The sequence below is a fragment of the Myotis brandtii genome, unplaced genomic scaffold, assembly GCF_000412655.1.
Source record: "Myotis brandtii unplaced genomic scaffold, ASM41265v1 scaffold68, whole genome shotgun sequence".
In the NCBI taxonomy this organism is placed as follows: domain Eukaryota; kingdom Metazoa; phylum Chordata; class Mammalia; order Chiroptera; family Vespertilionidae; genus Myotis; species Myotis brandtii.
In genome coordinates this window covers 98984-110089 of record NW_005370657.1, presented here as the reverse complement: position 1 = coordinate 110089, position 11106 = coordinate 98984, and the positions used below count along the sequence as shown (strand labels likewise).

At 59.5% G+C, this 11106-nt stretch overlaps 2 protein-coding genes across 4 annotated transcripts in view; one reads left to right on the top strand and one right to left on the bottom strand.

Moving 5' to 3' along the window:
- The first annotated feature begins 105 nt into the window (after positions 1-105).
- Positions 106-6921, top strand: NTMT1 (N-terminal Xaa-Pro-Lys N-methyltransferase 1). Of its 3 annotated transcripts, none has more exons than XM_005881364.2 (5): positions 106-223; positions 1264-1350; positions 4051-4255; positions 4964-5216; positions 6098-6921. In XM_005881364.2, the coding sequence occupies exons 2-5, from the start codon at positions 1283-1285 to the stop codon at positions 6352-6354; spliced, it is 783 nt and encodes a 260-aa protein (XP_005881426.1). In that variant the 5' UTR covers positions 106-223; positions 1264-1282; the 3' UTR covers positions 6355-6921. The 3 variants fall into 3 exon arrangements, with proteins under 3 accessions (XP_005881426.1, XP_005881427.1, XP_014384875.1); XM_005881365.2 differs by lacking the exon at positions 106-223 and adding an exon at positions 265-424; XM_014529389.1 differs by lacking the exon at positions 106-223 and having other exon boundaries at positions 4964-5513; positions 5618-6188.
- Positions 6922-7087: 166 nt separating this feature from the next.
- The window catches only part of ASB6 (ankyrin repeat and SOCS box containing 6), a 9863-nt gene continuing 5844 nt past the window's right edge, over positions 7088-11106 (bottom strand). The window contains exons 4-8 of the mRNA XM_014529299.1: positions 10452-10633; positions 9292-9398; positions 9097-9205; positions 8578-8664; positions 7088-8444 (exon numbers count right to left, since the gene is read on the bottom strand). Coding sequence (XP_014384785.1) covers positions 7777-8444; positions 8578-8664; positions 9097-9205; positions 9292-9398; positions 10452-10633 — 1153 coding nt within the window. The 3' untranslated portion in view covers positions 7088-7776. The remainder of the gene's footprint in view (positions 8445-8577; positions 8665-9096; positions 9206-9291; positions 9399-10451; positions 10634-11106) is intronic.

Here is an 11106-nt window from a genome sequence, read left to right as displayed (position 1 = left end):
CAAAGCGGGGCCGGGCACTCCCCCACGCCGGCCCCCGGGCCGTAGCAAATCCCTTTCCTTCTCTGAGCCTCAGTTTCCCCCGCGAGAGGCCGGGGTAAGGAGCGCTCAGTTCGGAGCCGGCACACGGCGTGCCCGTTACCTAGGAGTTGCTGTCTTCGTTCCCCTTGGACGCGGCCCCAGGCCTGGCCGGACAGGTCCGCCGCCGAGAGACCTTGCAGGCAAGGTCAGCCTGCGTGAGGAGAGGCTGTCAGAAGGCCAGGCTCTGCTGCTGTGGGCTGGGATCTCGGCCCAGAGGACGGGCTGTGTAGGAAGGGGTAGAGAGACACCGCTGGGCCCGAGGCCCTGGGGCAGGGGGCAGAGTCTGGACGTGTAGGATCGCTGCCCGGGGCCCTGGGATGAGGCCCTGGGAGGACTAGGCCTCTGGGTAAGACGGCTGGGTTCCCTCCTGTTCCTGGTTCGCTGTGTGCTTTAAGGCACCTCGCTCCTCTAGTGGGACGGTTCTTCTGTCTGTGAACTGGGGGCTGTGGCAGGAATGGCGGCGCATGCGGAATGCTTTAGAATGGAGGCCAGAAGCCAGTCTCAAAGACAGCATCTCCCGATCTTCGCAGTCTTTCTGTGCTTGCAGAGATGGGGAGCCCTCCCCTCCTCCCTCCCCCTCCCCCCCAGGCTCAGCTGTGTGAGGCTGAATGCCCACCACCCAGCATAACAGCAGTAACAGCAGTAACCCCTACGTGTGTCCAACACTATGTATAGGGCACTTCAGTGCATTTTTCTTTGAGCTTCACGATTGGCAGAGATAACTGAGGGGAATCTCATTTGACAGATTTCGAACCTGGAGATAACATGTACCCGGCACTGTGTGGGTCACTCTATCCTTTTTAAAAATTTATTGATTTTGAGAGAGAAACATCACTCAGCTGCCTCTTGTCTGTGCCCTGAGCAGCAAACGAACCCACAACCCAGATATGTGCCCTGGCCGGGAATTGAACCCGCCACCCTTTAGTGTACGGGACAACTCTAACCACTGAACCCACTGGCCAGGGCCCCTTTATGCTTTTAGAGTCAGTATTGCTGCTCCCATTTTATAGATGAAGAAACTTGGGTAACAGGTTAAGTGTCTGAGCTGAGCATACACAGCTGATGAGCAGCAGAGCCAGGATTCACACCTGGTTCACTTGATTTCATCAGAGCCTTTGTTGGTTTTTAACATTTTCCCCTAATTTTTTTTCTTCCTTCCTCCCTTCTTCCCTTTCTTTTTCATAGAGCATCCTGCCATTCTCCTATGTCCAACTGCAGACACACAGATCCGAGGAGAACAGGCCCTGCCCCGCAGGCTTCGAGGAGGAGGAGGTAACTCAGACGGGCTCTGGCCTCCTGCTTTTCCTAGACGGGTGACTTAGGGGTTGAGGTGGCTCTGCCCTGCACTGCCAGTGACAGTTCAAACACCATTCTCTTCCGTGGATCCCGGGAAAGAGAAGTAGCTGGGGCAGCTATCCAGGTGTTGCCCTAAACACCTTGGAGGGGGAGAAGGTGGCTCGATGACCGTGAAGGCTGGGCAGGGACATGCTCCCCGCCGAGGAGCACACGTTCACTATGAGCAAAGGGTCTCTCTTCCCCTCCAAGTTAGCCGAGAGCACACACAGCCAGGCTGTCCCCAGCCCCGGCCCCGGCCCCATCCGTCTCTAGTGGTGAAGCTCCTCGCTGCCATCTGGGCAGAGTGTGGGAGGGCTTCCTGCTGTTTGATCGACAACCCTGCTCCCTCTGACTCCTAGGGACCCGCTGCCCACACCGGGAGGCGCAGTGTAGACAGGGCCCCGGAGTCTCGTTTACTAATGTATCAGCTCTTAGAACAAATGTCAAAGTTACAGTTGCCATTTCCTGGCCTAGATGGGTCTCCCCTGGCTTGTTCCTAGAATTTGCCTGTAAGTGGAATTCTTGTAAATTAGGTTATTCAGGGGACCTTGACAGTTAAAGGGATCCTGTTCACGGCTTTTGGTAAAGCAGGTCATTATATTGTCGGTAATGGCCTTCAGTGTTCTCAGTTTTGAACGGGCGGGTTTTTACGTGGGGTTTTCTTAAAAGTGTAAACTGGCTGTCGCCACACAAAGCTCATGCTTTGATTCATTCAACAACCGATTAGCAAACACCCACCTTGTATCAGGTGCTGGGCTAATGGTGCTGAAAGTCATGACCCTGCCTGGGAAGGTAAACCCCGGAGGGCCGGCGAGGCAGAGAGAGGAGAGCCAGGCAAGTGTTCGGTCCGATTTATTCTGCTCATTTCCCGGGAAGTGTGTGTTTTGGTGAACACCACGCGGGACGCCAGAGAATCGCAGTGATACATCTGGTGTCACCTCTCGGCTGCCGCCCTGGCCGCCATTCAGAAAGGATTCCTCCAGCCTGAGATCCACGGCACTTTTCTGGCGCCGTGAGAGCCCTCGTGGTCCCTCCGTGTGTGGGTTTCATTTTGCCCCGTCTCCTGCCGGGCTGCCAGCTCTCTGGGGGTCGGGCTTCATGTTGACAAGCCTCAGCAACCAGAACACCTGCCAGGGTGAACACGTGTTGACGAGGGCCAGGGCCTCAGGGGAGGGATGACCCTGATGTCCCTCCTGGGCATGAGGTGGCCGCTGGCTGAGTGGGGCTGCGAACCGGCCTCCCGGCCCTGAGCGGCGTGTGGGCCTGCGCTCTGCTGTCGGGCCCCGCTGCTGCTTTGTGGTCCTTCGTCCCCCTGGTTATGCTCCTGTCAGCGGCGACACTGTCCGTGTCTGCTTTTGCTCTCGCCCCTGCAGTTCACAGCTGCCAAGTCTCCAGGACCATTTTCTCATGTCACTCCCTGCTTAGCCCAGGCTAGTTCACGGTCATTGCTCTTCAGGGTGAAATCTAAACTACCAAATGTGACCCGTGGGACCTTGACTTGCCAGTTGGGAGGGCTCTGTGCCCGCTCTTCTTCCTGGAGCAGTCTCCTTGCCCCGAGTGCTTAGTGAACTCTTCCTGGTGCTGTGTCTTAGCTGAGGTCACTTCCCCAGAGCCTTCCGTGACCCCAGCAGAGTTAGGTCCCTCTAGGGCAGAGGTTCTCAACCTGTGGGTCGAGACCCCTTTGGGGGTCGAACGACCCTTTCACAGGGGTCGCCTAAGACCATCAGAAAACACATATATAATTACATATTGTTTTTGTGATTAATCACTATGCTTTAATTATGTTCAATTTGTAACCATGAAATTGGGGGTCACCACAACATGAGGAACTGTGTTAAAGGGTCGCGGCATTAGGAAGGTTGAGAACCACTGCTCTAGGGTGTGCCCTTGTAGTGCCCTGTACTTCCCAGCCCTTACAGTTGTAATGGAGTCAAGCTGTCTTCTGTCTCCCCGTTCACAGCACGATGCCTGGTTGTTGATGAAGGACTAGACCTGGAAGTGAGCTTGCTTCTTTGCTGACCAGCGAGAGAGAGGGGGTCATGGGGACTGTTCAGCCCCCCCCCCCCAGCCCCCCACAGAGTACACTGTAGCAGGCTTGAGCTCCTTGTATCACCCAAGGATATTTTTTTCCATTGCTTTTCAGAGAGAGAGGGAGGGAGGGAGGGAGGAAGGGAGGGAGGAGAGAGAAACATCAATGTGAGAGAGACACATTGACTGGTTGCATTTGCCTCCTGCATGCGCCCTGACAGGCTGGGAGCGAACCTGCAACCAGGTATGTGCCCTTGACTGGGAATCAAACCCGCCACCTTCCATTGTGAGGGCCGGTGCTCTAACCATTAGCACACTGGCCAGGACACACACGACTTTCCCTTAGCTCAGATTCTCTGTCCGCTGGGGTCAGAAGCCATGGAGCCAGGTGTCAGGGAGGGTGAGGAAAGCACTAGAAGCCAGGACTCTGGTCTCCTCTGACGTGAAGTTCGCTTTGTAAAGTGACCTGAATGCAAGAGACGTAAGGCACTGTCGTCCGAGGGGCAGCAGCAGATGGGGACACGGACATTCCCCTGCATCAGGCAGGACTGACCAGCCCAGCACGTGAGACGGCCCTCGGCCTGGCTGATTCACTCCATTTTCCTGCAGGAGGCGCCACTGCGGAGTTGCAGCAGACGCAGTTGGAGACAGTATGACGAGCAAGGTGATAGAAGACGAGAAGCAATTCTACTCCAAGGCCAAGACGTACTGGAAGGACGTCCCCCCGACGGTGGACGGCATGCTCGGGGGGTACGGCCACATCTCCAGCATCGACATCAACAGCTCCCGGAAGTTCCTGCAGAGGTTTCTGAGGGTAGGCAGGTCTGGGGTGCTCTCCGGAGCACGTGCTGGCGCCTCCTCCGACTGCCGCTGCAGGGCCTGCAGTGTGTCCGTCTACCGCCCAGGCCCGAAGGACAGCGGGCGGCTTGTGGACTGGGCCTCGAGGGGACCAACAGTCGATGGCTGTTATGCTGGGGGTTCCCTGTCCCAGAACTGAGTAGTCTCCCTTTAAATTGTCCCATCTTCCCAGGGACGAAACCTTGGCTCTCTGGCCACGTCTGGGTATTTGGGCTGTGGGTGTTGGCTGTTCTGCGGAAGGCAAGCTCCTGGTCACTCCCGCCATGGCCTCCTGCCCCGGCTGGAGCCTCCCTGGTCCTCCCCCTCTTGTCTGTTCGCGAGCAGCAGAGGCCGCTCTGGTTGTCTCTCCACCCACTTGCCATCGTCCCAGGTTTGTTCCAATCCCGTGCCATTGATTGGCCTCTTCTGGTCTCTCGCTGACTAAATTCTTCCTGTTCCTGCTGTCGTTTTAACGGGGTCTCAGGAGTGAAATGAAGGCACCTGCTCAAGTCAGCACCTCGAAGTGGAAGCTGGCTTTCATGTTAGAAATCTGACCCAGGAAAAGGTCACGCTCACACCACCGTCCAGGCTAGATGAGTCCCTCAGGGGCTTGTGAGGCAGGGCCCTGGGCAGTGACGGGGTCCCTCTGGCTTTCCGAGCCTTCCTGACACCTGTCCTGTTTTAGGAAGGCCCCAACCAGACGGGGACCTCCTGTGCCCTGGACTGCGGCGCCGGCATCGGCAGGATCACCAAGCGGCTGCTCCTGCCGCTCTTCCGGGCGGTGGACATGGTGGACGTGACAGAGGACTTCCTGGCAAAAGCGAAGACCTACCTGGGTGAGGAGGGCAAGAGGGTGAGGAACTACTTCTGCTGTGGCCTCCAGGACTTCAGCCCGGAGCCCAACTCCTACGACGTCATCTGGATCCAGTGGGTGATAGGTGAGCCTCCTGCTGCCGTCTTCTCTGTCCTGCGCGTCCCGCTTCCCAGACTGGAGTCCCCATGGCCTGGAGCCGCTGCTCCTGCAGCACCAGGCAGGCAGCGGGGGTTTCTCCAGCCTCCCTGCCCCAGGACCGTGGGGCCCGCCACCTTAAAGGTACATCTCTCCCCAGGTTTTATTAACTCAGCACCTGCTGTGACCCATTGGGGAGGCAGTTTTTTGTTGAAAAAATTTAAATGCCCAGTTAACTAACTTAGAAAGAACATGGACAGATTTTATAAAAGGGGTTAAGAGGAAGGTTGAAGCTTTGGCTGTCCCTGCTATTGGCAGTGAGCCGGCTCTGCCATCATGTCCTGTGCCAGCGGTCAGCCACCCTCCCAGGCAGGCAGCACCGAGAGGAAGGTTGAAGCTTTGGCTGTCCCTGCTATTGGCGGTGAGCCGGCTCTGCCATCATGTCCTGTGCAGCGGTCAGCCACCCTCCCAGGCAGGCAGCACCACCCTGTGGGACCTACTGCATCTGGCCCTGTGTTCTGTGGTCCCAAAAAGCCTGTCTGGAGTTCTAACGGAGGGAAGAACTGTTGGGTACTCTGCCCTGGTCCAGGCCTAGGAGGGTGGGTGGCATGTGGAGTGAGGTGTCAGGCAGGGCCTGAAGCCACTGGGCAGGGTGGAATCCCAGCTGCACATTTCATGGCTGCCTGTGGCTCGGTGACTTTGACCCAGTCTCCTCTTTCACAAAATGGGCTTCAGTGACCCCCCTGGACTGTTGAGGGCAGTTGGCCCTGTGTGTCAATCGTAAAGTGCAAAGTGGAATGAGCGGTGGCTGAGGAGCAGCCAGTGGCGAGTGTGCCCGCACCATCCTGTTCCCACGCCTCTGCCTTCCAGGCCACCTGACCTATCTGCACCTGGCCGAGTTTCTGCGGCGCTGCAAGCAGGGCCTGTGCCCCAACGGCATCATCGTCATCAAAGACAACATGGCCCAGGAGGGCGTGATCCTGGACGATGTGGACAGCAGCGTGTGCCGGGACCTCGAGGTGGTCCACGGCATCTTCCGAAGCGCAGGCCTCAGCCTCCTCGCCCAGGAGCAGCAGGAGAACCTCCCCGATGAGATCTACCACGTCTACAGCTTGGCCCTGAGATGAGCAGGGCTGCAGGGCAAGAGGGACCGGCAGGGGCGGACAGCTGGCAGCCAGGTGCCATCAGAGGCTCATTCTGATGGTTCGCAGGAGTTGAGTGAGGCCAGTAAATGTACCTGCCTGCCATCCACTGGCCATACAGGCTCTTTAACCACAGGACCCACCGGGGAGGAGTGCCATCCAGTGGGCAGTGAGGCAGGCGCCTGGCTCCGCTGCCCTCGGGTGGGGCCTGGGCAGTGCAGGTCTGTGGGGTATGGCGACCCAGCAGAAGCGGAGACTCCTGGTCTCCATCACCAGCCACAGGCCTGGCGCCTTAAGAGGAAGAGAACCCTGACCCCGGCTGAGGACACGACCTCCGGGGAGAGGCGCAGCCGCTGTGTCGCAGCTGGTGGCAGGTTCATGTTCCGAGTCCTCTGGTGATGGGCCCTGGTGTCCCTAACGTGGTGGTCACAGCAGCCCGCAGCCTGCAGCCGGCAGAGGCCCGCGGCTCACTCTTGGCCGTGCCTTGTGGTTCCTCCTTGGCGGACGTTTTCAGTCAGAAATAAAGAGGGTGAATCCCTGTGTTGGAAGGCCCCACGGTCTGGATGGTGCTTTTGTTATGGGACAGGTGTTACTTGAGCCCTAATGCAGTGTCTGCTCGTGCTGACCCCCTCTTCCAGGACGCTGTGAGGTCCGTCATCCTGAAATGGGGGGCAGAGATGTTATCAAGGGCCTTTTAAGACCAGAGAAGTCAGTCTAATTGGGTAATATAAATATGCTTTTAGTTGCCTTAGCTTATATCTGTGGCATTTACACAATTCACAAGGACCATCATGACAGCTTTGTGAGGCTCAGCACCAGGCAGGAGTCAGCCTTCAGTCCTGGTAGCTTTCATCCTCAGGTGAGACATTTTGGAATGTCCCTGGTCATGCATGATTGCTTTTTAGCAGAAGGCATGGTCCCCAAGACCTGGGTTTGGCACAGCCCTGTGCCCTGGTGGGCGGGGCGGCGACACCAGCAGGAAGCAGCTCCGCTCTCTCCCCGCCCACCAAAGCCCTTCTGTGGAGTAAAGGGCCTTGCCTGGGCCGCACCCACAAAGGCCCACCCAGTTCCTTCTGGCTTCAGCTCTGTCCATGCAGCTCACAGGAGTCTGCGCTCAGGAATGCCCACCAGTCCTTTCACGCCTGTCCCAAATCAAAGCCCTGTCATTTTCTCCCATGTGGGTTGAGAACTGGGTCACTGTCAGAGATGGGGGCCGTCTCCCTGAAGACACAGCCTTTCCCACAGGAATGACCGCAGCTGCCGGCTCTCCTGTACCAGCCTACACCTTCCGACAGGCAGCCTGCGCCTTCTCACAGGCGGGACCGAAGGTTCCCCCAAGGCCGCCGGGACTTTAGTCCACCAGCGGGCTGGCTGAGGGGCCCAGACTGTCCCCTCGGTCTGGAGCGGTCAGATGTCAGCCTCCACGGGGCTGCTGTGCTCACTGAGGAGGTACCACTTCAGCCTGTCGGGCAGAGGCAGGGCTTGGACCTTCGCATCCACGGGCCACGGCTGAAGGTAGAGCCGGATGTGAACACGACACAGGTGCTTGAGGGGCGGGGGGTAGCTCTCCAGCTGCCTCAGGGAGGAGTGAAGGGCCCGGATCTTTTCTGCCAGGCTGCCCACGGGATGGATGTCGAAGTTTTCCGGCAGCTGCAGTTTTGGGGAATTAGTCACCATGAGATCCAGGACGGTCTCGGCTTTGCGCAGGAGGTCCACATGGCTCTCGTCTTCGGCGCAGCCTGGGTGGGAGCAGAGCCTGTCGAAGACCACGTGGAAGCCAGACCAGCAGGACGCTCCATGGAGGGAACAGTTATAGGCTGCTCCGGACTCGAGCAGGAAGCGCAGGAGAGGGAAGTGCACTTGGAAGCTCTTGAGGCAGATGTGCGTGAGCGACTCCTGGGCTGGGCACTCGCTGGGGGTCGCCCCGTGAGCCAGCAGCAGCTGCGTGACTTGGAAGCAGAAGCGGTTGATCATCTGGGCCTCCTCTTTGTCCCCTCCCACCGTCTCCCCGAGCAGGAAGATGATGCAGGTGAACACGGTGTCCCCGTCTTTGGTGGTCGCCTTCACGTCTGCCCCTGGAAGAGCCAGCAGGAGGACAAGAGATGGGAGGAGCCCTTCAGCCCTAAAGTGACCCTCGGGGCGGGGAGAGCCAGCAGGACCTGCAGTCCCCGTGGAAGGGGAGGCCGGCAGCCCGGGGAAGCGCCTCACCTCCCTCCAGCAGCAGCCGGATGTTCTCGGTGTTGTGGATCTGCACGCCGTCGCTGCTGGCCAGAGCGTGGAGCAGAGCAGTCTTCCCTGAGGAGGGAGAGGGGGGGAGGAGGCCAGGGAGCCGAGGGAGGGCAGCCCCGGAGGAGGAGGGAGATAGGCGCTCAGGTCAGAAAATGAACTTGGAAAAGGACTGACCTCAGCCAGGGCTGAGGGTGACCGCTTTCTGGCCATTCTTTCCAGCCACACACAGGAGAGCAGAAGGGCCGAGAGAGGTAGGATTTTGCTGGACCCTGGATGCTACCCGAGACCTGGCTGGGTCTCTCCCAACAGGAGACATTCCCTGAGAAGCTGAGCGCGGACACCGAGGTCCTCCCTCCGACAGCCGTCAAGGGGCTGGCGTGGGCCACCGGCTGCTCTCTCTCAAGCTTCTGCAAGTGCACCTGTGCGCACCGGGCCAGCACATGGGCTGCACCAGCCTGCCCGCCTGTCACCCTGGGGCACCCCAGAGGAAGCACCCACCATGCTTGTCGGCTGCATTGACGTCTGCCCCAAGGTCCAGGAGGCGCTGCAGGCAGGGCAGATGCTCCGGCTCCTCGCTGGCCAGGTCCAGGGGGCTGCTCTCGTGGATCTGAGCCAAGAAAGCACAGTCGGTTGACCTGGGAGGCTGCTCTCGCCCCTACTGCGCTCCCTCAGAGCAGGCCGCCCGGCTCTTACCCGGTCCCTCCGGTTAATGTCGGCCCCGTGGCGCACCAGCAGCTCCACCATGTCAGGCTGGTTTCGCAGGACAGCGATGTGCAGGGCCGTGTAGTAGGTGACCGGGTCTGAGGGCACAGCCAGCTCGTCAGTCCTGTCAGCACGTTCTCGCAGAATCCCAGGACCTGGCCTGGCAGCCCAGTCCCGGCACTCCCCCCTCCCCGGACGGGCCCGGGCTGCTGTCACCCGGAGGGGTCAGGGCACAGCTGTCCTCACTGGGTGCTACAGCACAGGCTCTGGTCAGGCCTAGGTTCGGGTCCTGGGTGTTGTAGTGGGGACGGCACGTACTTAATCTGTTTGGGCTTCAGTTTCCTCTTCTGTAAAATGGGACCATACAACACAGGGCCTCTCCTCTCGGGTTACTGGGAGGACACCCAGAGTGCCAGCTCCTCAAGCCTGGCGACGGCAGCCACGTTCTCAAAGCCGGGTCTCCAAGCGCCTGACTTCAGAACACCCTTACCCCCACCCCCATCCCACCTCCCCCCCACCTCAGCTCCTTGACCCTCCAGGAGCCTGCAGCCTCTGAGCCGGTCCTCAGAGGGGAGAGGAGCCATGCCTGGCCATGTCCTATGTCAGAGCAAAGACCGCCATTTGGTCATAAGTCGGCCCCACACGTCTCCTGGCTGACCCTGCCCTCGTGGGTGAAAAGCCAGAGAGAAAAGGAAAAGGGCTCCCTCACCTCCCGCCCCCCACCCAGCACCTACAAGCCAGAAGCCAGCACAGTCCTGCTGTGACTTAGGCCCGGTGTTTCCCCCTCTTCCTGTGGGATGAACGAAAATGCAAGATGGCTCAGAATAAGTGGCAGGAAATGACCTTCCCTTAGCTCTGGGCACAGTGCCAGCAGCTGCATCTCACCTTGATGGAAGCAGGGAATGAGCGGGAGCTGGGGAGGTTTGCTAAATCAATCACAGGGTAGCAGAGCAACAAGCTGCTCCTGGGCCAGAGGTGCTAAGGGCCATCTGAAGCCTGCGGGGCGGAAGGCCGCCCGGTGTGGGTTCCGTAGCCATCGCCCATGAAATAAGCTGCTAAGAGAAGTCAGGCAGAGCCCAGAGGCCTGGCCGCCACCCAGAGCGGCCGCACTGAAGCCGCCTGCCCGGCCCAGCCCCACGGGCTCCCCTGACCTTCAAAGTTGAGGTTGGCCCCGTTTCGCAGGAGAACATCGGCCGCCTGGGTCAGCCCCAGCTCGGCCATCTTCAGCAGCGCGTTGCTCACGCCTTCCTGGTAGAACGGGGAGTGGGCCTTTCTCTCCAGAAGCTCGGTGAGAACAAGGAGCCGGCTCTCCTCGCTGGGCACATAGCTGGGCCTGGGCAGGAGAGAGGTGGGCCAGTTGAGGGTCCTGCTGTCCTTACACCTCCCTTCCCCCCTCGGGGCAGGGCCCTGGCTCGGGGGGCAGAACTTCTCTTTGGAAAAGATCTGTGGGTCAAGCAGGTTTTTAGCTGGAGCAGCCGCCGCAGGTTTGCTGAGAAAGGACCCGGACGTCTCCAGCCTCCTTCCAAGTTGTCGAGAACCTGGCCCTGCCTGGGGTACGAAGCCTCACACACCTGGGCTGTTGGGACGGAGGGGAGCCCGGTGGCCAGGAGCAAGAGCCAGACACTGACGAGAAAGGACCCGGACGTCTCCAGCCTCCTTCCAAGTTGTCGAGAACCTGGCCCTGCCTGGGGTACGAAGCCTCACACACCTGGGCTGTTGGGACGGAGGGGAGCCCGGTGGCCAGGAGCAAGAGCCAGACACTGACACCCCTTCCTCAGGCACCGACCGTCCCTGAGCTGAGAGGAA